Raw genomic sequence first — 23,762 nt, 5'->3', positions numbered from 1 at the left:
TCCCTGAACAGGGATGAAACCCACGCCCTCTGCAGTAGAAGCTCAGAGTCTTAAACCTCTGGACCCCCAGGGAAGCCCTGCACTGCTGTTTCTTGACTGCTCCTCCTCTGTTTCTGCATTCCCTTCCTTCCCTAATTAGTAACTGTTTGCATCTGCCCTTTGGAGCCCAGGGACGGTCTAAGAAGCTGAAGCCTTTTTCCTAGAAACAAGAAACAGGGGACACAGAAAGGTTTTGGTCCCCAGGAGGGCCCCACAGGGTCCTGCTGGGTTTCACCACCACTGCTTGACGGGAAGCTTATCCTGAGATTGTTTTTTTTGTGATTCCCCAAACACATCCTGTACTTTTCCAGCTCAAGGCCTTTGCTGATTCCATTCTCTTTCTCAGTCATCTTCCACATCTGACTTTGTGGTATCCCACCCACTGTTCAAGGTTATCTCAAATGCCATTCTTCCCTGTTGCCTTGTCTGATTGATTAGACACACAGGAACAGTTGCTCTGATGGGTTCCTCTTAGACTTAGTCTTCCATTTTCTTAGAACCTGATGTGCTTGCTTTATCTGGCTTAGCTCACTCACTAACACACAAGCTGGAACCTACCCCAGTACTCAACAGTACCTTTTAACAGGGTGTCTGGCCCTGTTGGGGCTTCCCAGGTAGCACTAGTGGTAAAGAACCTGCCTGTCAATGCAGGAGATGTAAGAGATACAGATTCAATCCCTGGGTTGGGAAGATCCCCTGTAGGAGGAAATATAGCAACCCACTTCAGTATTCTTGCCTGGAGAATCCCATGGACAGAGGAGCCTGGCAGTCCATAGGGTTGCAGAGTTGGAAACGACTGAAGCAACTTAGCGCGCACACACACACACTGGCCCTGTTGAATGCTCAAGAGATGTTAAATTCTGTGTCCATAGCAGCTGTCTCTAAGACAGTTATGAAAATGTGCCCATTCTCTCTTGCGTTATTATCATCACCACAACATTTGCGTAATGTCTCACAGTTTAAATGTTCTTCATATAGACTTAAACCCAGGTGGCTGCTAACTTCTTGCCTTTGTATTTTGTGGTCCTCTGCCCCAGCCATGAATGAACATTTCTGCACATTGTGGGTTGCCCCTGTGCAGTCTCTGCACTTTTGTTCTGTGCATGTGTGTGTAATATGCATGTTGAAGGGGGACAGAATATGCCACCCCAAAATGTGCTCCTCTGGCATGTGAATTATTTGGAGCAATCAAGACCCAGCAGAATCAAAAGAAGCCTTGCACCTCTCCCTTCAAGGCCTAAATAACTGAGGTAGGGGGCTTGGTCCAGTGATAACATTCACCAGAAAAACTTACCTGCTTGGCAGGACAAACATCTCATTAGCAATCACCTGCTCTTCCCATCTTCTTGTGAATTATCCACCTCCCCTTAAAGCCCCAGGCCTCTTTCCCATTCCTTAGCTAAAGAAGGCATATAAACTTCAATTGCCTGACTGCCTTTGAGTCTCAAGTTTTCTTGGGCTCCTGTTAATAAGTATGCAATTAAATTTGTTTTCTCCTGTTAATCTGTCCTAGGTCAATTTAATTATTGAACCAGCCAAAGAAACTAAAGAAAAGGAGAAAATTTTCCACCTCTACAACATGGTGTGTGTGCGCGCGTGCGCTAGCTAAAGCAGGCAGACTTATGTCCGTGTGCTAGTGTGTTCATTTCTCTTGGGCTTCTTGACTGTTTCTTAATGACTTCCCTCCTAGGCTGCTGTTTTCTGAGTCCCTACAAACGTGTGAACATGCACTGTAACTGTGGTTCCTAGATTCTGCTAGATCAGGATTGTAGCAAGAGGGCCAGACTTCCTTATGTAAGCCTTCCTGCACGTCCCCAGAGATGGGGATTTGTGGTTGAACCGTCTCAAACTGTCTGTGGGCCCCTCTCCAGCTGCCACGTGTCCTGACATGTGCCCGCAGTCTGGGATTTCACCCGCCTCCACTCACAACTCACACACTCACAACACACACTTGGAGTGCCTACGGTTGGCACTGGCCAAGTCTCCGCCCCCTCCCTTTGCTTAATCTTCGGAATTTCCAGCCGACCGTCCGACAGCTCCCAGCCCAGGGTGGAGTTGAGAAGGGCCCGCCCAGTTCTCGGGGTACATAACCAGCTCTGCGGGACTGCGGGGCCACTCGTCCTTCGGCTCAGCTCAGCGCATAATGTGTCACTCTCGCAGCTCCCTCCCCACCATGACCGTCCTGCGGGCTCCGACCCCGGTCTCCTCCACCAGCCCGGGACCCCGACGGGGCTCCGGTCCCGAGATCTTCACCTTCGACCCTCTCCCGGAGCCCGCGGTGGCCCCCGCTGCGCGTCCTAGCGCCACCCGCGGGCATCGAAAGCGCAGCCGTAGGGTCCTCTACCCACGAGTGGTGAGTGTCTCCGAAGTGGACAGCCCCGGGGAAAGAGCAGGGTGAACCACTGGACGCCGGGGCCCCGATCTGACCTGTTCTTTTTATCACCTCCCCTCAGGTCCGGCGTCAGCTGCCAGTCGAGGAACCGAACCCTGCCAAAAGGCTGCTCTTTGTCCTGCTGACCATCATCTTCTGTCAGATCCTAATGGCTGAAGACGGTGCGTCTGTACCCCTGGCCCCGGAGGACACCTCCAGCGCGCCGTCCCCCGCGCCCACCGCTGCAGCCCCGGTCTTCGAGCCCCTTAATCTGACCTCGGAGCCTTCGGACTACGCTTTGGATCTCAGCACTTTTCTCCAGCAACACCCGGCCGCCTTCTAACCGGGACTCCCCACTTCCCCCAAAAGAACCTGAAAAAACCAAGAAAACACTGGGTGTACCTGGTGCGCGAGAGCGTATCCCAAACTGGGACTCGCGAGGCAACTCGCACTCAGAACACTACGGCGGAGACGCGGGTTCGAGCCTGGGAGAGACAGGCACCGGCACGCCGGGGCTAGGCCGGGTGGGGAAGGAGTGCGTCGTTAACTTATTTCTCATTGCTCCTAATAATATTTATGTGTATTTATGTGTGTCCCCCTAGGTGATGGAGGGGTGTATGTAATATTTATTTTAACTTATGCAGGAGTGCGAGATGTGCACCTTGCTGCAAATGCAGGTCTCTGGGTATTTATTGGGCTCTGTGGGGTTGGTGGAGGCAAGCACCCAGAACTGAGCGAGGCCGGGAAAAGGGATGGAGGAAACCCAAGTAGAGAAGGCGCCTGGGCTGGGAGTCAAGGACGGTGGTGGGTCGCAGTGACACTCTCAGTCCTCTAGCATCTCAACTCGCGAGTCTGTGAAGATTCGGGGAACCGTTGAGAATAAGGTCCCTGGCCTACAATCTCCTTGAAGTCGCCTCCAAGGGGGTGGCTGCGGGGTTGGTGGGCTGTCAGGAGGCTGCTCTGGGGTCGCCCCGTATGTTCTATGAACACAAATAAACTTGATTTACTGTCAGCAGTCATGTGTGTGTCTCTTGACAAGCGGCGGTCCCCCACTTTCAAGGCGTCAGGAGGAGGAGGAGCCGCGGTCAAGTCCCCAGCCGGTGCTCCTCCCCAGGCCCCTGAGTCCCTCCTCCCGGAGCCATGAAACTCAGCATCTTGTGACCGGACGCTGTCAGTCGTTGCCCAGTCTGCGGTTTTTCTCAGTTAGTTTACAAGGGGCAAATCCGACGTGAATCAATCCCCCCTCTGCCCGAGCGCGGTACTCACGGAAGTCACGTCGCCCGGGGCGGGGCGCGGGGCGGCCTGGGCGGGACTTCCGGCCCCGGAAGGGCGGCTACCGTGGCCTCCTCCCCCATACCGGGGCCGCTTCTGCAGCTCTCGAGGGCTGCGGATCTGAGCTGGGCCTGCCGGGAAAGGGGCGGGTCGGACGCCCGAGGCCGGGGGTGGGGTGGAGGGGGTGGTCCTCCGCGGGGGGCGGGGTCGCGTCTGCAGCAGCAACAGGGTGCGGCTGGGTTGGGGGCGCGGGCCCAGCTCCCACGGAGACCCTTCGCGAGTGGCACCTGCTAGACTCCCAGGCCCCCTACGCAGCCCCGCCCTCCCCGGGACCCCAGCCCGGCCGCCGCCCGAGTCCGGGAAGGTAGGTGGGGGAGGGGAGATGGAGTGGGTTGCAGAGGAACAGGGAGGGTAGCGAAAGGGTCTGGGGACCTCTCCGGGTCCGGAGAGCGTCATATCACTGAAGGTAGGGCGCGGTGAGCGGCTGAGGATTGCTGGCTGCGAAATTTCACAGGAAAAGCCTTAGCGGATCCGGGGTTGCGGAAGAGCCTGAGCCTCGGCGTCTGCAGGCTGGGCGGGACTGACTGGAAAGGGAAAGAGTTCCCTCCTGTGGACTGCGCGGCGCCCCTTCGCATCCGCAAAGGCTTTGTCTCCCCCTCCTCCAGCTCCAGCCTGAGCCATGTTTTTCACCTGTGGCCCAAATGAGGCAATGGTGGTCTCCGGTAAGTATTGTTTTCTGCTCAGCCAGTGAGCAACCTCTGCAGAGGTTCCTTCAGAGGAAGTCCCTGCAGAAGCCTCTTCCCTCTCTCCCTACCTGCTCCCCAGCGCCAGGCCTTCTGTCCACCCCACCCACGATGGCTGCATGCCACACACTTGTGATTATTCCTTGCGTAGCCTTCCAAGGCCTAGACTGCCCCTGGCCCGTGTCAGCTTCCAGCTTTCCTCGTGGAGGTTGCTCCCCGCTCCCTCCCCAAGGTCTGTCTCCCAAGTTACAGCTCTACCTCTACAGCTCACTGCCCCCTCCCCTTGCAGGTTTCTGCCGGAGCCCCCCAGTCATGGTGGCTGGAGGCCGTGTCTTTGTCCTGCCCTGCATCCAGCAAATCCAGAGGTAGGTAGCAAGAAAACTGGGGCAAGGGAACCCCCGTTTTCTCCCTTTCTTCCTTTTCACGCTGTCCACCCCTTCTCTTTCCCTTAGGATCTCACTCAACACACTGACCCTCAATGTCAAGAGTGAAAAGGTTTACACTCGCCATGGGGTCCCCATCTCAGTCACTGGCATTGCCCAGGTGAGGCTTTCAGAGCCTTTTACCCAAAGTCCATTCCCCCACCCAGCATCTTATGTGTCCCCAGACATTAAGAATCTTCTGACCACGCTTTCCCTATCTCTGCCTGTGGAGCAATTTCTCTGCAAGTCTCCACATCTCCAGGGATCCCCAAGGCACCTGACTCTCCCTGCCTCTACTCTGGCTTCAGGAGGCCTTCCCCACACCCTCCCCAACTCTCTTCTGGCTACAGGTAAAGATCCAGGGCCAGAACAAGGAGATGCTGGCTGCCGCCTGCCAGATGTTCCTGGGGAAGACGGAGGCAGAGATCGCCCACATCGCGCTGGAGACGCTGGAGGGCCACCAGAGGGCTATCATGGCCCACATGACCGTGGAGGTGGGCCTGAGGGCAGGGAGAGATCGGAAGGGATGCCAGACTGCAAGGGGCCTAAGAACTCAGCTAGTCTGAGGAAGACTGTGGCCAGAGGATCTGAGCACGTCCCTTCCTTCTTCCTTCCATCCTGTTATCCCAGGAAATCTATAAGGACAGGCAGAAATTCTCAGAGCAGGTATTCAAAGTGGCCTCCTCAGACCTGGTCAACATGGGCATCAGCGTGGTCAGCTATACCCTGAAGGACATTCACGACGATCAGGTAAACCTCAGCAGTTGGTCCTCCCTGCTTCCCTGCTCCCATCTGGTAAACCTTCTCTCCTGAGGATTGTGATATCTGCATCTCTCCCACAGGACTATTTGCACTCCTTGGGGAAGGCTCGAACAGCTCAGGTCCAAAAAGATGCTCGGATTGGGGAAGCAGAGGCCAAAAGAGACGCCGGGATCCGGGTGAGAGAGCTGGGGGTTGCTTGGTCTCCGAGGGCTTTTTGTGTACCTGATGGGAGAGGGTGTGGCGCGAGGGACAGTGGAGCAGGGTTGGCAAAGGATGTAGATGAGGCCGGGCCCAGGGAGAAGATGGAGGAGCTCGCTGGAGAGCAGGCTCTCTCCCTTGGGCATTCTTCTGCCTACTCTGATGCCCTACCCAATCTCTGCATGAACAGGAGGCCAAAGCCAAGCAGGAGAAGGTGTCTGCTCAGTACCTGAGTGAGATCGAAATGGCCAAGGCACAGAGGGACTACGAGCTGAAGAAGGCCGCATACGACATCGAAGTCAACACGCGCCGAGCACAGGCTGACCTGGCCTATCAACTTCAGGTCAGAGTCCCCATGCTGGCCCTGTGGCCAGGCTGTACTTCACTCCCTCCCTGTTCTCCTCAGGCTACCACTCTCATATCCTGACTTTGATCCCCTTATTTTGACTCTCAGTTTCTGACCCAACTCCTCCATATGAGGAAGATTTAAAAGACCTAAATGTTTCAGCTGAAAAGCAAAGAAAAGGCCTAGAAAGGGGGTGTAGATAGGGCTGATCACAGGCTTGGGGCGGGTTGTGTCCTGGGCAAGGGCACCTGGATGAAGGGTGAACCAGAGCTCAGATCGACCTGTGCTCCACTCCCCAAGCTGTGCATTGTGAATGGGTTTGCATCTCCCCAGAGGAATGAGTGCCTTTTTCTGATTTGCATGGCAGTCCTCCACAGGCTCACAGCAGCCCTGGTGATCACAGAGGGTGTGAGGAAGAGAAACGTGGACTTGGGCTCTGAATCCCACAAAAGTGACCTGTGGGGGCCTTGATAATGCAGCAAAGTGTAGTTGATCCTCATTATTTGCAGATCTTGTATATGAGAATTTGCCTTAATGCTAAAATGTTTTAAAGAGCTAATGCTAAATGAGCACTGGTTTAAATGCTAAAAGAACACTGGTTTCCCTAGTGCTCTTTGTATTGATGACCATTTGCAGACATGCACAGAGTGGAGAAAAATTTCAGTTGCCTGATAACGTGACTCTCAGTTGAGGTTGAACAAGATGTTTTTCCCTTCTTGTTTTAGCTCCTACTATAAACAATGTCATTTTCGCAGTATATTCACTGCTACATATTTTGCACTTTTGTGCTCTGTGTTGGTGATTTCACAGTTCAAAATGCCCCCAAGTGTAGTGAGTGCCGTCTAGTGTTCCTAAGTCCAAGAAGACTTGATGTGCTTGATGGAGAAAATAACATGTGTTAGATAAGCTTCTTTCAGGCATGAGTTATAGTGCTGTTGGATGTGAGTTCATTGTTAATGAATCAACAAATACATTACGTATGGTGTCTTTACGCAGAAATACATAAAACAGAGATATATAGGACTTCCCTGACAATCCAGTGGTTAAGGCTGTGTTTCCAGTGCAGGGGTTGATCCCTGGTTGGGGAACTAAGATCCCACAATAAGTATTTGTTAATTCAACGTTCATGGCTACTTTATGAAAACCGGAACTACCATGAATAATGAGGATCAACTGTACTTTGAAACCTTTACCCAATATTATGAGATTCATTTTTGCCAAGAGTTGGTGCAGGCTGAAAGCATTAAGTGTAACACATCTTTAGTTATGATATTAAATCCCTGGGTGGCTTGACAGGTACCTGAGTGTGGCATAGTACTTTGCTGGTCAAAGTGTGGTCTGCCTCCCAGCAACAGCACATCCCTGGTGAGCTTGTTATAAATACAAAATCCGAGGCTCCAGCCCAACAGACCAAATCAGAATCTGTATTTTAACAAAATCTCTAGGTGATTCATGTACACATTGACGTTTGAGAAGCATTGATTTAGTGAAAACCACCAGCTTGCATGGGACTTTATCTTCTCAACATGGCTTTCCTTGTCTGCTAATCAAAGGATCGCCTGGTTTGGGTTCTGTTCAACTTTTATTAGACCCTCGTTTTGTGTCAGAGTTTGTGCTGCTGCTGCTGCTAAGTCACTTCAGTTGTGTCCGACTCTGTGCGACCCCACAGACATCAGCCCACCAGGCTCCCCCGTCCCTGGGATTCTCCAGGCAAGAACACTGGATTGGGTTGCCATTTCCTTCTCCAGTGCACGAAAGTGAAAAGTGAAAGTGAAGTCGCTCAGTTGTGTCCAACCCTCAGCGACCCCATGGACTGCAGCCTTCCAGGCTCCTCTGTCCATGGGATTTTCCAGGCAAGAGTACTGGAGTGGGATGCCATTGCCTTCTTTGACACTTTGTGCTAGGTGCTAGAAAAATAAGGATTTATTCAACAGAGATTTATTAAATGCCTACTAAATGCCAGGCATTGTTTTGGAGATGAGTATATAAGTATGAATGAGATAGAATAAAATTCCTGCCCTCATGGAGCTTTACATTATAATATATGAGACAACTAATAAGCAAATAAATAATCTTCATTGGCTCTAATTAAGTTGTTTAAGTGCTACGAAGAAAATAAATTGGTGGTATTCTATCGGAGGGGTACTCTTGTTAGGTTGGGATGATCAGAGAAAGCTTCTGTGAGAAAATGATAGATAACCCTGAAGATGAGAAAGAGCCAGCAATGTAAAGAGTTGCGAGCCAAGAACGCTCTAGTCCAGTGCTGGTCAAATAGAACTTGTGATAATGGAAATGCTGTATAATTTTTTTATTTTAAGTTAGTTATATATGGCGAGTGACAAGGCAGGGGACTAGCACATGCAAAGATCTCGATGTAAAAAAGAGGGGTTGTGTCCCAGGAACACAAAGTAGGTTTCTGATCCAGCATGACTGGTGTGCTGTGAGTGAGGAGAGGCAGAGGGAACCAGATCTCCTAGGGTTTGGGGAGCCAGTGTTCTTGCCTGGAGAATCACCGTGGACAGAGGAGCCTGGTGGGTTACAGTCCATGGGGTCACAGAGAGTAGGACACGACTGAGCAACTAAGCACACAACAGATGGAAACTTAGAAGGAGATTCAAAGCACGATGGGAAACTGTTGGAGAACTTCAGGAAGGGAAGTACTCTGGTCTAATTTCAGTTCAGGTCAGTCGCTCAGTCGTGTCTGACTCTTTGCGACCCCATGAATCGCAGCACGCCAGGCCTCCCTGTCCATCACCAACTCCCAGAGTTCACTCAGACTTGCGTTCATTGAGCCAGTGATGCCATCCAGCCATCTCATCCTCGGTCATCCCCTTCTTCTTCTGCCCCCAATCCCTCCCAGCATCAAAGTCTTTTCCAATGAGTCAACTCTTCGCATGAGGTGGCCAAAGTACTGGAATTTCAGCTTTAGCATCATTCCTTCCAAAGAAATCCCAGGGCTGAGCTCCTTCAGAATGGACTGGTTGGATCTCCTTGCAGTCCAAGGGACTCTCAAGAGTCTTCTTCAACACCACAGTCTGGTCTAGTTTACATTTTTACAAAGATCAGTCCAGCTGCTGCATCGAGAATTGATTGTCAAAAGAGAACAGAGGAAGCAAGAAGATGAATTCGAAGGTTTGTCAAAGCTGATGAATGGCATAAATGCAGCTAATTGCACTCCCTCTTAAAATCTCACTAAATTCACATAGAGTAATTGGGGGAGAAAAAAAGGTGGAGCGAATAGGAACAGAAGGAACAGAAACCATGGCATCACTGTGGAAGCTGGAAAGTCAGGGCAACTGATGACTAAAGAAGTGTCTGAGACAGCTGAGCGCAAAGCTGCAGGGGAGAAAACAATGAAATGACCCAAGGCACAGAAGTTGTCAGCACCAGGGGCCTCTGGAGCTGGGATAAGTCGGTTGGAATAAGGAGAAACAGGTGAAAAGTGACTTCTCAGAGCTGTCCGCCTCTGAGCGATGCTCCCTCTCCCAGTAACAGGCATGAAGAGACTGCCTGTTGAATGCTGAATACTGACCGCTTCCCCAGCCCCTTATTCCACATGGCTCCCAGAACCCCCATATTCCAAAGAAGAGATCAGAAGATTGCTCTGGGGAACATGACCAACCCAACATGAAAGACTTGAAGGTCCTGAATCAGAGGTTCCTCAGCAGAACTACCCGGGTCACCCTAGAGTGAAGCTCAAAGCCTCTGAGCCTCACCCACATACCCAGAGCTTCCCTTCAGTGTTTCTGACCTTCCTCCCTGTGAGCAGACAAGCACCGACTCCCTGACATATGAAGGGTCCTGCAACAAGAAGGACAGGCTAAAACCACAAGCAGAGCAAAGCAGTTTGAAGGATTTATGCTATGCAGAGAGAAGAAAGCTTTAAAGAAAGGTAATATCCTCAGTAAGATAAAAGAATAATTCATATCCAGCAAATCAGGACATAGAAAACAGAGCTTTTGAAAATTAATAAGGTGGCAGAAATGGAAAAAAAAAACAATGGAAGAGAAATTCTAATAAATTTGTCAGAAGATAGAACAAAACAGATGGAAAAATTAGGAAAGAATATTAGAGGCCAGACCAGGAGATGAAACAGAACAAAACGGAAGGAAATCATCAGTGAAAAAAATCAGACATGTTTATCTGACTTTCTAGATTGAATGATCCACCAAGTACCTAACATACTGGATGAAAAACATCTGCTTTGAAGCACATCACTGAAATTTCAGAACACTAAGGATGAAAGAACTAAAAGCTTCCAGAGAGAATGAAGAGATCTCAAGCAAAGGGTTAAGCAGCAGAATGACTTCAGATTTCTCAAGAAGCTAGAGGACCATGGAGCAATGCCTTCAAAATTCTAGTGGAAAATTAATAACAGCATAGTAACCTGAACTCAGGGGGCTTCCCTGGTGGCTCAGGCAGTAAAGAATCTATCTGCAATGCAGGAGACCCTGGTTTGATTCTTGCGTTGTGAAGACCCCCTGGAGAAGGGAATGGCAACCCACTCCAGTATTCTTGCTTGGAGAATCTCATGGACAGAGGAGCCTGGCGGACTACCAGTCCATGGGGTTGCAAAGAGTCAGGCACGACTTAGCGAGTAACACTTTCACAACCTGTACTCAACTTAATCATCATTCAAATAGAAGAACGAAATAAAAAACCCACAGAAGCAAGATCTCAAAAAACGTATATCCCATGTACTCTTTCTGAGGGAACTGCTGGAGGCTGAGTCTAAAGAAGAGAAAGAAGGGGGTGGAAGTGAGGGCTCTTAACACAGGAGCACCATGAGCTGCATGCTGAGGTCAAGCGTTTAGTCCAGTTTGGAACAGGTTTGAAATTTTAGGGTCAAAGAGGACAGAGTACCACGTCTAGAAGCCCCCTTCCTCTGGAATGAACACATGGGCCCTTTAAAGGCAGGGGCTCCATCTCTCATGTGAATATATCACAGGCAAGATGGTGCATGGCTAAGCCAGAGCAATGAGGCAAGAAGTATGTTCTTCCTCCAGACCTCTACTCACCGACATGTTGGCAAGAGCCTTCTGACCCCTGTACTCTTCAAGGAATAAGAAAATGAAATCTGCCTAAGAGGAAGTAGTCTATGATGTATACATACCCTTGTAGTTGCTTACAGTAGCCCTGGAAGGATACACAAGCTGGTCACAGTGGTTGTTTGAGAGGAAGGGAACCAACCAGGTAGCTTGAGAAATAGGTGGGAAGAGATCTTGCTTTACTTTTTTTCTTTTGAATTTGGACGATCTACAAAAGATAAACACACACACACCGTCCCCCTACTCCCCCAAAGCTGGCAAGAGGCTGTTCAGAAGCCAGTCGCCAGTGGTTTGCACTAAGATAACCACTGCACTGATGGAGAGAAATGGCTGGACTTGGAGGTGAGGGATGGTCACCAGGCGCTCATACTCTACAGGAAGACTTGGTGGAGAAATAGGGGGATGGGGAGCTCAGTGGAGGGACGCTTCACCTGGCCTGAGGGCAAATGGGCTGGGTTGCAGCCCTGTCCAGCCCTGAAGCTAGCTAAGACTGCCTGGGGAACAGCCCTAACCATGGATATTGGCTCTGTTGGGGGAGGACCAGAACCCTCCCCAGGCCATACCTCAGATCTGTCCCAGAAATGGACTGCACTGGGCAGGCTGAGCCCACGGAGACCAGCTGCACATAGTATGCTCTATGTTAATATCCTGCCCTGGAGCCTTGGCCCTCCCTGCTTCCCAGGCGCTTGCTCTGCAACTCTGACTTTGAGCATCCCTCCTATACAGGTGGCCAAGACAAAACAGCAGATCGAGGAACAGCGGGTGCAGGTGCAGGTGGTGGAGCGGGCCCAGCAGGTGGCAGTGCAGGAGCAGGAGATTGCCCGCCGGGAGAAGGAACTGGAGGCCCGCGTGCGTAAGCCGGCGGAAGCCGAGCGCTACAAGCTGGAGCGCCTGGCGGAGGCAGAGAAGTAAACACCCCTCCCTGCCCCGCTCAGGGTTCCTTCACCACCTGGGCGCCCCCAGACAAAAAGTTGAGGCCTTTTCTACCTGTCCTCCTTCTGCCAAGTCTCTTCCAGAGCAAGGGCTCTTCTTCAACTACCCCCTCCACTCCCCTTTGCCTAGGTCCCAGCTGATCATGCAGGCGGAGGCAGAAGCAGAGGCTGTGCGGGTGAGTTAGCCAATTGGTGGAGGGAGTGCGGTGCTGCTGCTGCTGGGGTCTCTTGTCCTCACCTACCGTACCTCACGTGTCCTGTACCCTCCTCAGATGCGTGGGGAAGCAGAGGCCTTTGCCATAGGGGCCCGAGCCAGGGCCGAGGCTGAGCAGATGGCCAAGAAGGCAGAGGCATTCCAGCTGTACCAGGAGGCTGCTCAGCTGGACATGCTGCTGGAGAAGCTGCCCCAGGTCTGGGGTGGCGTTGGGGGTGGTGGAGGACATATGAATAAGAGCAGAGGAGGAACAGGAGGGAACGAGGGGCTGGGGAGAATCAGGCTAGGGGCCATGAATTAGGGGTGGGAATTAACAAGCCAGTGACCAGAACAAGGAAGGGTGATCCTCATAAAAGTGAAGAACAAGGTCTTAAAACCCAGAGTAAGGAGTCTTAGGATGGGTGTAGTGAGACCCTGGTGCTGAGACATCTTACCTACCCAGGTGGCAGAGGAGATCAGTGGTCCCTTGACCTCAGCCAATAAGATCACACTGGTGTCCAGTGGAAGTGGGGCCATGGGGGCGGCCAAAGTGACTGGGGAAGTGCTGGACATCCTGAGCCGCCTGCCGGAGAGCGTCGAGAGACTCACAGGCGTCAGCATCTCCCAGGTGAGGGTTTCTGGGGTGGGGCTTGGAGCCGAATTGCCAGGTCCCTGTGGCAGATGACACAGCTGGCCCAGCATGGGGCCAGCACCCAGGAGGCCTGGGGCTGCTGACGTTTAGTCATTGCTTTCCGAGTGCCAGACGGAGTGCTAAGCTCCTGCACAAATGGTTTAAAAAACTTCTTAAAATCAAACTTCCTTTGGGGTGTGTAGGGTTTTACAAAGTGAAGAAACTGAACTTTCAGTTTAGCCCATGTCATTCATACATGGTGAAGCTGGGCTTCAAACCCAGGCCCGCTGTCTCTAGAGCCTGTGCTCTTCTTGGTCAACCTGTGTGTGTGTGTGTGTCTGGCTCTGTGTGTGTGGCTCAATTGTGTCCAACTCTATCCAACCCTATGAACTGTAGCCCACCAGGCTTCTCTGTCCATGGAATTCTCCAGGCAAGAATACTGGAGTGGGTTGCCATGCCCTTCTCCAGGGGATTTTCTTGATCCAGGGATCAAACCTGGGTCTCCTGCATTGCAGGCAGACTATCTTCTGGGTCACCAAGGAACTAACCCACTAGCAGAAGGAACTGGTTACAGCCTGTTGACGTTGAATGCCAATATGTATCATTGCTTTCCTTGGTGCCTGTTTAGTCACCTGTTGGTTATGGTAGAGATCAGGGAGGGGAATCTGGAACCAGACTGTTGTGGTGTGAATCCTGGCTGCAGTGCATGCCAGCTGACCTTAGACAAGTTCATCTTCTCTGCACTTATTTCCTCACCTTACAGCCAGGTCAATTAAAAGTAACCACCTTGTTGAATTGTTAAGGGGATTAAATGGGTAAATACTTGCAGAGTTTAGTGCCTAGCACATAGTACTATATGAAGAGTGTGTTAAATAAATGCCTATGTAAATAAAAGCACTGGGCTTAATCAGTGACCTTTGAGCTAGGTTCCTTGGAGTCTCCCTGAGGGCTGCACTGTATGATTGGGAGCTGAGGGCCTGTACAAGCAGAGATCTGGCCCCCTTCATCCCTTTCTTCACTCATGCAAGAATTTGAATGACTGCTTGGCAAAGGGGGTGAGATAGGGTACTAGGAAAAACTAGAATACTTCTGTAAGAATGTCTTCCCTGCAGCCCATTTGTCCATATAGGAGCCTGGGAGAACAGGGTACCTGGTTCACACAGTCACCACTGTTGTTTTTTGCTAGGTGAACCACAAGCCTCTGCGAACAGCCTGAGCCCTGGACCTTCGTGATGCCCCATCTCATAACTCAAGTTGCCTGAATGGTCCCGTTATTGCACACACTTCAGCTGGCTCCCTGAGCACATCACCTCTCCTTGCCAAATAGCCTGTGCCTTGCCTTGGAAGGGAATTGTTCCCTTTTCCCAACCCCATACTGCCAAGACTGCCAGTCCCTTAGGGCTCCCTTGCCTTCTGATGACCCACCCCAACTTATTTAAACTAAGCCTGTTGTCCAGAATTCTTCCCTGACCAAATCTTGAGGGATGGTCTGCAGGTCTCAACTTTGTCAAATAAATAAGTACTGATACTTACTTCAGTGTAACAAATTCAAAATGAACACTAGAGTGTAGCTTTCTCTCTTGCAGTCAATGTGGTTTTTACAGTGGGAGTGAAGCGGCAGTTACTTGTTAAGAGTTGTAGAATACCCCCACTCTACCCTGAAGTTCATTATAGTTAGAAAAGCATCCTTAAGTAGAAGCAGTATCAGTAATTAACATTAGTCCCTAGAATTACTGAAAATAAAGCAAAAGGGAAATTTGAGACTGTTAATGTTGTGCTCTTTGTAGCATGAGTTATTAGGTGGAACACTAAAGTGTCAGTTTAGAATGGGACTATGATATGACACCACCCCTCCCCAGGTGACTTTTGCCTTAGGCCGAAAAAACCCACATACCCATAACTAAAAAGGAACTCTTGGAGGTACTGTGTGTTCCAAGTGGTAAATAGTGTCTGTGCATTTCTCAAGATTCTTCTGGAACACTGTTAAAGAAAACAGACTTCAGGGGTCCAACCCACTTTTGGTTCAGTACATCTGGGCAGGTGGGAGAATCTCTATTTCTCTGAGTTCAAAGGGATGTTCATCTGGCAACCACTTATGACATTCACCTCATTTTTCCTTTCTATCCCTGGATCTCAGATCTGAGCCTCTATCCCACTAAGACAGGGTACCAGAGATTAAGGTGTAAGGATATTCTCACCTGTTTAGAGGGAGCAGAGTATATTGTGTAACTGACCTGGAGCCCCATGCCTCCTCCACCAGCAATCTTTCCCTGAATGAGCACACGTGTCGCAAAATTCTTTTCAGTTCCCATTTATTTTTGGCTCTTGGGGCAATGTCATCTTTTCAATATGAAAAAAAGCAGCAAGTTCAACACAATAGAAATCTGAAGTGTAGAATAGGACAAAATCAAGAGGTGGGAAAGCAGTAGCAGAAGAGATGTTTGCCAAAAGATGCCAGAGGTGTTCTGTCCCCTCTCTGGGGAATGACGTTTAGGTGGCAGCACGTACCTTTCCATATAGGTACGGAAGGGGCTGACTTTTTTGGTTAAGAAAAGATGAGGTGGGGAGGGGCTTTCTAGAAGCTGAGAGACCAGGGCTCTCTCTTACTTCTCCTGACCCCCTTTTCTTAAACAGGGGAAAGGAGGGAATCCAACGTTATTATGAAGGAGATAAAGTGGAAAAGGAAGGGATTCCCACTTGATAGGGTAGGGACCAGAAACTTGCAAAGGTAATAGCTCAGAACAGAGCTTGTAAGGAGACTGAAAATGAAGATAATACTGTCAACAGCTCTGCAGAAGCTGAGAGGAGCGGGGAGATACCTGGCACCTAGGACTTCAGTACCCTGGATGCCCCTCTCCAAACCCAACCCTTTCTGGTAGGGACTTCTACCCGCTGCTCACTTTCCTTCCCCTGAGTCAGCACAACGGCCTAGGATGGCAGTCACCAATCCAGGTTTTCAGCACATGGTTCTAAATGAGACTCGAGGAAACCCAGCCTCTTTGAGAGCTATGTTGAAAACAGAGAGGGAAATGTTAACTGGACAGATGGGAGGAGTGGGCACCAAAAGGAAAATGACAGGGTTACCCAGAATGGCAGAAATCTAGGCTCGCCAAGAGTGGAAAGAGAGAAGAGACATTCAACAAACAACAAATATTTATTGAGCGCCTATTATGTGCCAGGCACTGTTCTAGAATCCCCCCCAAAAAAGAAAAACAAGATAGAGGCAGAAAATGCAAATTCTGAGGGAGAGGAAAGGGGTCATTGAGGAAGAAGGCTGAGGGGATGGAGAAACCTAAGGTGATAGGGACTTGGCCTTAGGCCTCCTCTTCGGCCTCCTCACCGAAATCCTCTTCTTCTTCTGCGGTGGCATCCTGGTACTGCTGGTACTCGGAGACGAGGTCGTTCATGTTGCTCTCAGCCTCGGTGAACTCCATCTCGTCCATGCCCTCACCTGTGTACCAGTGGAGGAAGGCCTTTCGGCGGAACATGGCCGTGAACTGCTCTGAGATGCGCTTGAACAGCTCCTGGATGGCTGTGCTGTTGCCAATGAAGGTGACTGCCATCTTGAGACCACGGGGTGGGATGTCGCAAACAGCTGTCTTGACGTTGTTGGGGATCCATTCCACGAAGTAGCTGCTGTTCTTGTTCTGCACGTTGAGCATCTGCTCATCCACCTCCTTCATGGACATCCGCCCACGGAACACAGCAGCCACGGTGAGGTACCGGCCATGGCGGGGGTCACAGGCAGCCATCATGTTCTTGGCATCGAAGACCTGCTGGGTGAGCTCAGGGACAGTGAGGGCCCGATACTGCTGGCTGCCACGGCTGGTTAGAGGGGCAAAGCCAGGCATGAAGAAGTGGAGGCGTGGGAAGGGCACCATGTTGACGGCCAGCTTGCGGAGGTCAGCATTGAGCTGGCCAGGGAAGCGGAGGCAAGTGGTGACTCCACTCATGGTGGCCGAGACAAGGTGGTTCAGGTCTCCGTAGGTTGGCGTGGTCAGCTTGAGGGTGCGGAAACATATGTCGTAAAGGGCCTCGTTGTCAATGCAGTATGTTTCATCAGTGTTCTCCACCAGCTGATGGACGGAGAGGGTGGCATTGTAGGGCTCAACCACAGTGTCGGACACTTTGGGTGAGGGCACCACGCTGAAGGTGTTCATGATGCGGTCAGGATACTCTTCACGGATCTTGCTAATGAGCAAGGTGCCCATTCCGGAGCCAGTGCCCCCACCCAGTGAGTGGGTCAGCTGGAAGCCCTGCAGGCAGTCACAGCTCTCGGCCTCCTTCCGAACCACATCCAGGACCGAGTCAACCAGCTCGGCTCCCTCTGTATAGTGGCCCTTGGCCCAATTGTTGCCTGCCCCGGACTGACCTGTGATGGGGTTAAAAGGCAAGCTTGTTCAGTCAAGTGTGAAAGATACATAGCCCCATTTCTACCTTTCAACTTTTGGATTAAGGCCAGTGGATTTATCTTCCTTCTTACTCCCCGATGATACACCTGCCCCTGTATAATTTGCTATCTAAATTACTACCTCCACTCTCCATTAGATTTAAAAACACAAGTCTGTATAAACTCCAGTACAATCATTTCTAACTCTTGCTGCACCCAAATAACTCGATTAGCAGTATCTATTGATATTTCCCTAACTCACCAAAAACAAAGTTGTCCGGTCTGAAGATCTGACCAAAAGGACCTGAGCGAACAGAGTCCATAGTTCCGGGTTCTAGATCCACCAAGATAGCACGAGGGACATATTTGCCACCTAGAAGAAATAAAGTAGAAGAGTGAAAACTGGAAGACATAGAGGTAAATAAATTGGGGCCAAGAGAGCCGGGGACCCAAATGTGTGATTTCAGACACTGCCACCAGGTGGCAGCAGAGACACTGGGAAAGCGAGAAAGGTCTCCAATGAGTGTAGATGGATTCATTCAAAGGGGGTAAAGGGTGTCCCGGGGAGGCAGAGACCCCAAAGAAGTGGGAGTGATGGGACCCCTGCTTCCCGGGCTCTTGCCCTCACCTGTGGCTTCATTGTAGTACACGGAGATGCGGTCCAGTTGTAGGTCGCTGTCCCCATGATAGGTGCCGGTGGGGTCGATGCCATGTTCATCACTGATCACCTCCCAGAACTGCCAGGGAAGAGCAAAGAGTCTTCAGCATCTCAGGGTCTGGCTAATTATGCTCCCCTACTGCCATTTTAGCTCCAGATTCCCCTGTGGCGGGCCCTCCCCAAGGATCTAGCATTTCTTCTGCCTGCCACACCCTTCCCCTAGCCACATGCACCTTCGGGAAAAAGGCAGCTTTCACTGCCTGGGACGTGAGATGCTGTGTGGCTTAAAGGGTCCGGCGATCGCAGGCACGGGGGTGGGTAGATGGAGGCAATCACCCTGGGCACAAAGAGACGGGGGGGGGGCAGAGAAAAGGTGCCACTGCCGCAGCCCACCCCGCCCTGCACGTGACCGCGGCGCACGCACGCGCCAGGCGGCCGACAAAGGGAGGTGCCGCGCGAGGGCGGGGCCGAAGGGCGAATTCCGCGCGCCAGGGGCGGGGCTTGGCTCGGGCTCGCGCGCCCCCCGCCGGCCGGCCTGGCCGCATTGTCCCAGCGCGCCAGGGGCGCCCGGGTCCCGCCCTTCTGCTACAACGTAGCAGCCGCACTTCCTCCCTGCCCCTCCCCCGCTACACTGTAACCGCGCGCAAAAAAAAAAAAAAAACCCTCCCCCTTGGCCTCGAAATATTTCTTTGCTAGCTTTTAACCCCCTTGCTTTAACTGAGGTTTTTCTTCCTTTGTCCTATTCTCTAGCTCTGAGGAACCCCTTCAAAGAATGGACTCTTTTTCCCTCCTCGCCCTTTCTCCCTATCTGTCCACGCCCTTAAGAGTCTGTTAAGGGGAAATAAAAGGAACAAATTAGTCTAGCACATATTAGCCTTCCATGCACGAAAAACTGCGGGACCGCCCCTTGGGGATCGCGGGCGCCCGGAGATTCCTGATCGTTTGTAAAGGATATCGCCCAGCCCACCTGGCTCATCGCGCCCCTACATTTGGATCTGACCTCTCGGCAGCTGCCCGCCATCCTCGCCCCTTCCCCCTCTGGGTTAGCCCCACGAAGCCCCGCCAAGGGGGATGCACATGGGGAAAACCTCATCCAGCTTTTGTCTCGGGCCGTTTCCGCATCTCCCTCGCTCCCCGGTCCTCGGACCGTTAGGAGATCCCCTTTCTAAGTAAAATTTTACAGAAACTCGGTTTTCCCGCCCCCTAACCCTGAAGGGTGCCTTTAACAGCTTCCTCAAAAACAAGCCTGCCAAGAAAAATAATTCCTCATTTTTCAAAAGCAAACCCTAAGGTTCAAAGGTGCATTTACATATAAAAGTTTTGAGGGGCAAACCTTGACTAAAAGTGGAAGATGCAAACGTTCTACAACCATCCGTCATAATATACCTGTTTGGATTTTTCTTTTTTTCCTTAAAAATAAATACAGTCAAAAGAGGTTAAAAATCCTTACCTTGGCACCGATCTGATTGCCACACTGACCGGCCTGGATGTGCACGATTTCCCTCATTGTTAAAATTTATTCTAATTTTTTTGCTCGCCTCAAAGTATGTACGGGGCAAAAAAATAATATGGAATTAGTTTTTCTCTGCTGCTGGTCGCAGGGTGAAAAGATGGAACGAGACCCGGAGGCTGAAGCAGCGAGGTCCGAACGCGGCGGCAGGAAGGTTCTGAGAGGGAGAAAGGAGAGGGGAGGGCGCGGGAGGAAAGGCGGGCAGGGCGGGGCGCGCGTGCGCGGGGCCCGGGAGGCGGGAGAACTCGCGGCGCGCTGCGGTGGAGAGACAAAGCCTCACTAGGCTGGCCCTGATTAGTCCGTGCCGCTCCTGTATCACACGTCCATTGGTCCTTGCTGGACGAGCGCAGTCCTGCCTGGGAGTTGTAGTTCTCTATTGTTGTCCACGCTGCAAAATGAAAGGACGAATGGGTGGGTACTGGGTCTGGGGATTTTGGTTTAGGTGTTTTGACTGAAAAACGGCTTGGCGCTAGGGTTCCTTCCTCTATGCCTGACTCTTCTGGTATCAAAAGAGAGTAGTTTTCGGGGGGTACAGGAATTGGGAACCCTGGTGTACCAGGCTTTGGAAGGTGGAGTGAGGGCACGCCCTGAAAGCTCCCCGCTGCGGTAGCTCCTGGGAAGACAGGACTGCTTAGCTCAGCGAAAACGGGGAGAAATGCGGCACCCTGATCTGCTATCTAACAGCTGGTCCCTGGTGACCCAACTGGCATGAACTCCAGTGAGCTGCGGCTCCCCCAGATATCTCGAGAAGGAGCAGGGCATTGCCTTCCTGCTATTTCCTTGGGAGCTTTCTAACGATAATATTTAGAAAGAAACAAAATTGCATCAAGGACTTTTCAGTATAAAAAGTAATTGTCTGGAAGGTATGTTCAAGAATAGAGAAGCAGATATGCCGGAAGTCTCCGTCCATGTGGGGAATCTGCGCCTTAGAGCAGCGTTTAACACAGTTTTGTCGAGAGGCGAACTGTGGGGTGAGATACCTGATAGGCACTTTGATGAAGTCAGTGTTTTTTCAATTCGCTGATTTCACTGAGAGGTGGTTGACCATTGCAACCTTTCAAGAACCTCGGGATTAAAATAAAAGAAGTAGGGAGGGTGATGGGGAAAAAATGGATGAGCTCAAATCTGAGTGGCATGTTTCTTCTCAGGGATTAATTCAACTTGAGCGATATTAAATGTCCACCAAAGGAGCTAGGAATACAAAAATGATTAAGGATTAGCTCACTGGTGGCTCAGACGGTAAAGCGTCTGCCTACAATGTGGGAGACCCGGGTTCGATCCCTGGGTTGGGAAGATCCTCTGGAGAAGGAAATGGCAACCCACTCCAGTACTCTTGCCTGGAAAATCCCGTGGACGGAGGAGCCTGGTAGGCTACAATCTATGGGGTCGCAGAGTCGGACACAACTGAGCGACTTCACCTTCACCTCACCTCACTGTCCTCCAGGATCTTGCAATTTGGTGAGAAGTGTATAACCACTAGTGTGGTAAGCACCATAATTAAAGGACATGGGATATCAGGCTCTGTGAGTATGTGCTCAGTCATGTACGACTCTTTGCGACCCCATGGACTGCAGCCCGCCTGGCTCCTCTGTCCATGGGATTTCCCAGGCAAGAATACTGGAGCTGGTTGCCATTTCCTTCTCCACGGAATCTTTCCGACCCAGGGATCGAACCCGTTTCTCCTGCGTCTCCTGAATTGGCAAGAGGGCTGTTTACTTATGAGGCACTTGGTTAGATGATAGCAAGGTGTTAATTCTCACTGGATTCAACACACATTTCTCATCTTCTAAATAAAAGAACATAAATTTCTGTAAGACTCGTCTACCCAGTTAAAATGTTTATGTTTGAAGGCACAATCGCAGTGAAAGTAGTTATTTTGTGGTAGTGAAGAGAGTTCAGAATTCACGATTAAACAGTTTCAATTTGTCTCTAACAATAGCCGTAGGAGCCTAGGCAAGCTAACTTCCGCAGAACTCTTATTTCTGGTCAGAATGAAGTGAGAATACGAATGCAAAAGGTCCTCCTAAATTATTCCTGTGAAATTGTCTTAGTATGAAATTTAGCAAAATAATTTATTCTGTAGCCCTTCAAAGACCTCGGTCAGCCTTTAAGATGGTTAACAAAAGAGTTCTCTCCGTTTGCCTAGATATCTTTACTCTAGGATAATGACCTCAAAGTGTCCATCAGGAATGGATTCTCAGGGAGGAAATGACATGATTTCTAGATGAGCTAAATCAAAAGGAAATGAACTAAAAAAAAAAAAAAAGGAAATGAACTTCCATTGTAGTGAGTCCTCAAGCGCCACGCCTACGGGCTATTCTCCAGACTGAAGTCTTCAGCCACGACTGCAGCCCGCAACCCTTATATTTCTCATGAGTCAGCGGACACCATTTCTGGGAGGACCAGAGAAGGCGCTCTGGCCGCACTACATGCTTAGGTCGACGACTGTGGTAAGCCCCTCTATCCGCTGCTGGCATCCAGACTCTGTGGTCGCAACTTGGAAATATACGCGGGAAGTGGGTGGTGAAACCGCAGTGGGTTGTCCCTTTGGAGCTGCCCAATCGAAGTGCGCTATTCTGTGCGCCTCCGCGGCTTCCGATTACCGCCTCGTCCAACGGATCTGTCTCCCCGGAGAAGCCGCCCCTTTGAGCTGTAAGGGGGCGGGGCGGGGCGGGGGCGGGGGCGGGGGCGGGGCTCCGGCTATACCTCCGCGTGGGATTGCTCCGTCTGCTTGCCGCAGGGCCGAGAAAGACAAAGGCTTCAGCCAATCAGCTAATCAGCCCCTTCCCCGCTCAGGCACTGGCACCACCCCTGTCGCAGCCGTTACTGGTGGCGCGCGCGGGGACTCAAAGTAGGTGAGTTCTGGGGGGCCTCGCCCACGACTCCCCGGATGCCATCTTGGTTCTCCCGGAGGGCGGGAGGGGCGTGCCTTGGGTACGACTGGGCGGAGGATTCTTGGAAATTTGCTTCTCGGATTATAACCCTCATCTTCACTTGACGGCCCTCCCTGAGTTTAGGTATGAAGACACTGGGAGAGGTTGGGCTCGGAGGGAACCCTTGGGATCGAGATCAAAGTTGAAGGCCCATTGGATTGGAGCCGAAGGTCATGGGCGCCGCTGATTTCGCCTTCATGAAACGATGTTAACACTTTCTCCATGGAGGTGTCCCACTTTCCTTGTCTACATTTTCCCTTTAGGGTAGCATCTTTCAAATTTAATTCCCACCCATACTAGTTTGACTTTTCATCTTATTATTTCATCAGGAGAGCAGAGTTAATTTTACGTTTGACTCATGAATGTATTCGGAATACCTCTAGTGGTATCAGGTACACAGTAACTACTGTTGAATTAACATGATGGACCCTTGGGGAAAAGACAGTTCTAACTGGTCCAGTTCTCAAGGGGAATATGTGAGGCAGAAAATAGTTACACTATGGTGAGACCTATTAGGATAATATAAGTCCACCAACCACCGTGAAACACTTAGGATACATGGGGAATAGGGGAAAGTACCAGAACACAGAGAAGACTAAAGGCAAGGCTTTGCTGTGAAACTGACATTTGAGCTAAAAGGATGGATAGTAGTTGGATCACAACACTAGGGGCAACGTCCTAAGGAGCTGGCTAAGGCCTGCAGATGTGAGAGAACGAGGACAGTGTGTTCAGAGATTAAGGAGAAGGTCCATGTCGTAGAACTACAGGCTTGGACGGGGTGGGGATGGGACACACATTTCAGATGAGGTTCTGATCGTTGAGGGTCTTGCTAAGGAGTTTAGATTTATTTTATCCTATGGGTATGGAAAACCATCAAAGAATATTAAACAGGAAGAGACATTATCTGAGTGAAAGGCACTCAGTCTTGTCTGACTCTACAGTCCCTGGAATTCTCCAGGCCACAGTACTGGAGTGTGTAGCCTTTCTCTTCTCCAGGGCATCTTCCCAACCCAGGGGTTGAACCCAGGTCTCCCGCATTGCAGGGAGATTCTTCACCAGCTGAGCCACAAGGGAAGCCCATTATCTGAGTGATCTTAGACAAATCTGTTAATCCATCCCTGTTGCAGTTTCTTTATCTGAGAAATAGAAAGTAAAATAAGGAGTTTTCTGTCAGTCCAGTGGTTAGGACTCCATGTTTCCACTACAGGGGGCAGGGGATCAATCCCTGGTTAGGGAACTAAGATCCCACATGCTGTGTGGCCTTAGTTGGGGCATGTAGGCTATAGTTCCCTAACCAGGCATTGCACCCTGGCC

General features: G+C 50.8%; 4 protein-coding genes across 17 annotated transcripts in view; 3 read left to right on the top strand and 1 right to left on the bottom strand.

Annotated features, from left to right (window-relative positions):
* Positions 1-2,107: 2,107 nt before the first annotated feature.
* IER3 (immediate early response 3) lies at positions 2,108-3,425 on the top strand. The gene is made up of 2 exons (XM_040250238.1): positions 2,108-2,392; positions 2,493-3,425. Exons 1-2 carry the CDS (start codon positions 2,183-2,185, stop codon positions 2,751-2,753), a joined length of 471 nt encoding a protein of 156 aa, XP_040106172.1. The 5' UTR covers positions 2,108-2,182; the 3' UTR covers positions 2,754-3,425.
* Positions 3,426-3,724: 299 nt separating this feature from the next.
* FLOT1 (flotillin 1) lies at positions 3,725-14,718 on the top strand. 5 transcript variants are annotated; one of them, XM_040250200.1, is made up of 13 exons: positions 3,725-4,046; positions 4,197-4,404; positions 4,715-4,790; positions 4,878-4,968; positions 5,198-5,341; positions 5,478-5,597; positions 5,690-5,785; positions 5,998-6,150; positions 11,928-12,109; positions 12,264-12,309; positions 12,406-12,543; positions 12,790-12,954; positions 14,144-14,718. In XM_040250200.1, the coding sequence occupies exons 2-13, from the start codon at positions 4,362-4,364 to the stop codon at positions 14,171-14,173; spliced, it is 1,284 nt and encodes a 427-aa protein (XP_040106134.1). In that variant the 5' UTR covers positions 3,725-4,046; positions 4,197-4,361; the 3' UTR covers positions 14,174-14,718. The 5 variants fall into 5 exon arrangements, with proteins under 5 accessions (XP_040106134.1, XP_040106135.1, XP_040106137.1 ...); XM_040250201.1 differs by having other exon boundaries at positions 3,736-4,046; positions 4,348-4,404; XM_040250204.1 differs by lacking the exon at positions 4,878-4,968 and having other exon boundaries at positions 3,875-4,046; positions 4,348-4,404.
* A 531-nt stretch (positions 14,719-15,249) lies between these two features.
* TUBB (tubulin beta class I) lies at positions 15,250-19,730 on the bottom strand. The gene is made up of 4 exons (XM_040250199.1): positions 19,456-19,730; positions 17,976-18,084; positions 17,610-17,720; positions 15,250-17,329 (listed from the first exon to the last, which is right to left on the bottom strand). The coding sequence occupies exons 1-4, from the start codon at positions 19,510-19,512 to the stop codon at positions 16,272-16,274; spliced, it is 1,335 nt and encodes a 444-aa protein (XP_040106133.1). The 5' UTR covers positions 19,513-19,730; the 3' UTR covers positions 15,250-16,271.
* Positions 19,731-21,949: 2,219 nt separating this feature from the next.
* Positions 21,950-23,762, top strand: part of MDC1 (mediator of DNA damage checkpoint 1) — a 14,254-nt gene continuing 12,441 nt past the window's right edge. For 3 of the 10 annotated variants that reach the window (XM_040250153.1, XM_040250152.1, XM_040250150.1), the window contains exons 1-2: positions 22,203-22,370; positions 22,533-22,712. In XM_040250153.1, the coding sequence (XP_040106087.1) occupies positions 22,671-22,712 (42 nt within the window). In that variant the 5' untranslated portion in view covers positions 22,203-22,370; positions 22,533-22,670. Of the gene's footprint in view, positions 21,966-22,188; positions 22,713-23,762 lie in introns of those variants that run through there. The other 7 variants (XM_040250151.1, XM_040250147.1, XM_040250146.1 and 4 more) reach the window with 6 other exon arrangements.

The sequence above is a fragment of the Oryx dammah genome, unplaced genomic scaffold, assembly GCF_014754425.2.
Source record: "Oryx dammah isolate SB20612 unplaced genomic scaffold, SCBI_Odam_1.1 HiC_scaffold_11, whole genome shotgun sequence".
NCBI classification, from domain to species: Eukaryota; Metazoa; Chordata; class Mammalia; order Artiodactyla; family Bovidae; genus Oryx; species Oryx dammah.
This window is presented reverse-complemented; position numbering and strand designations above follow the sequence as displayed.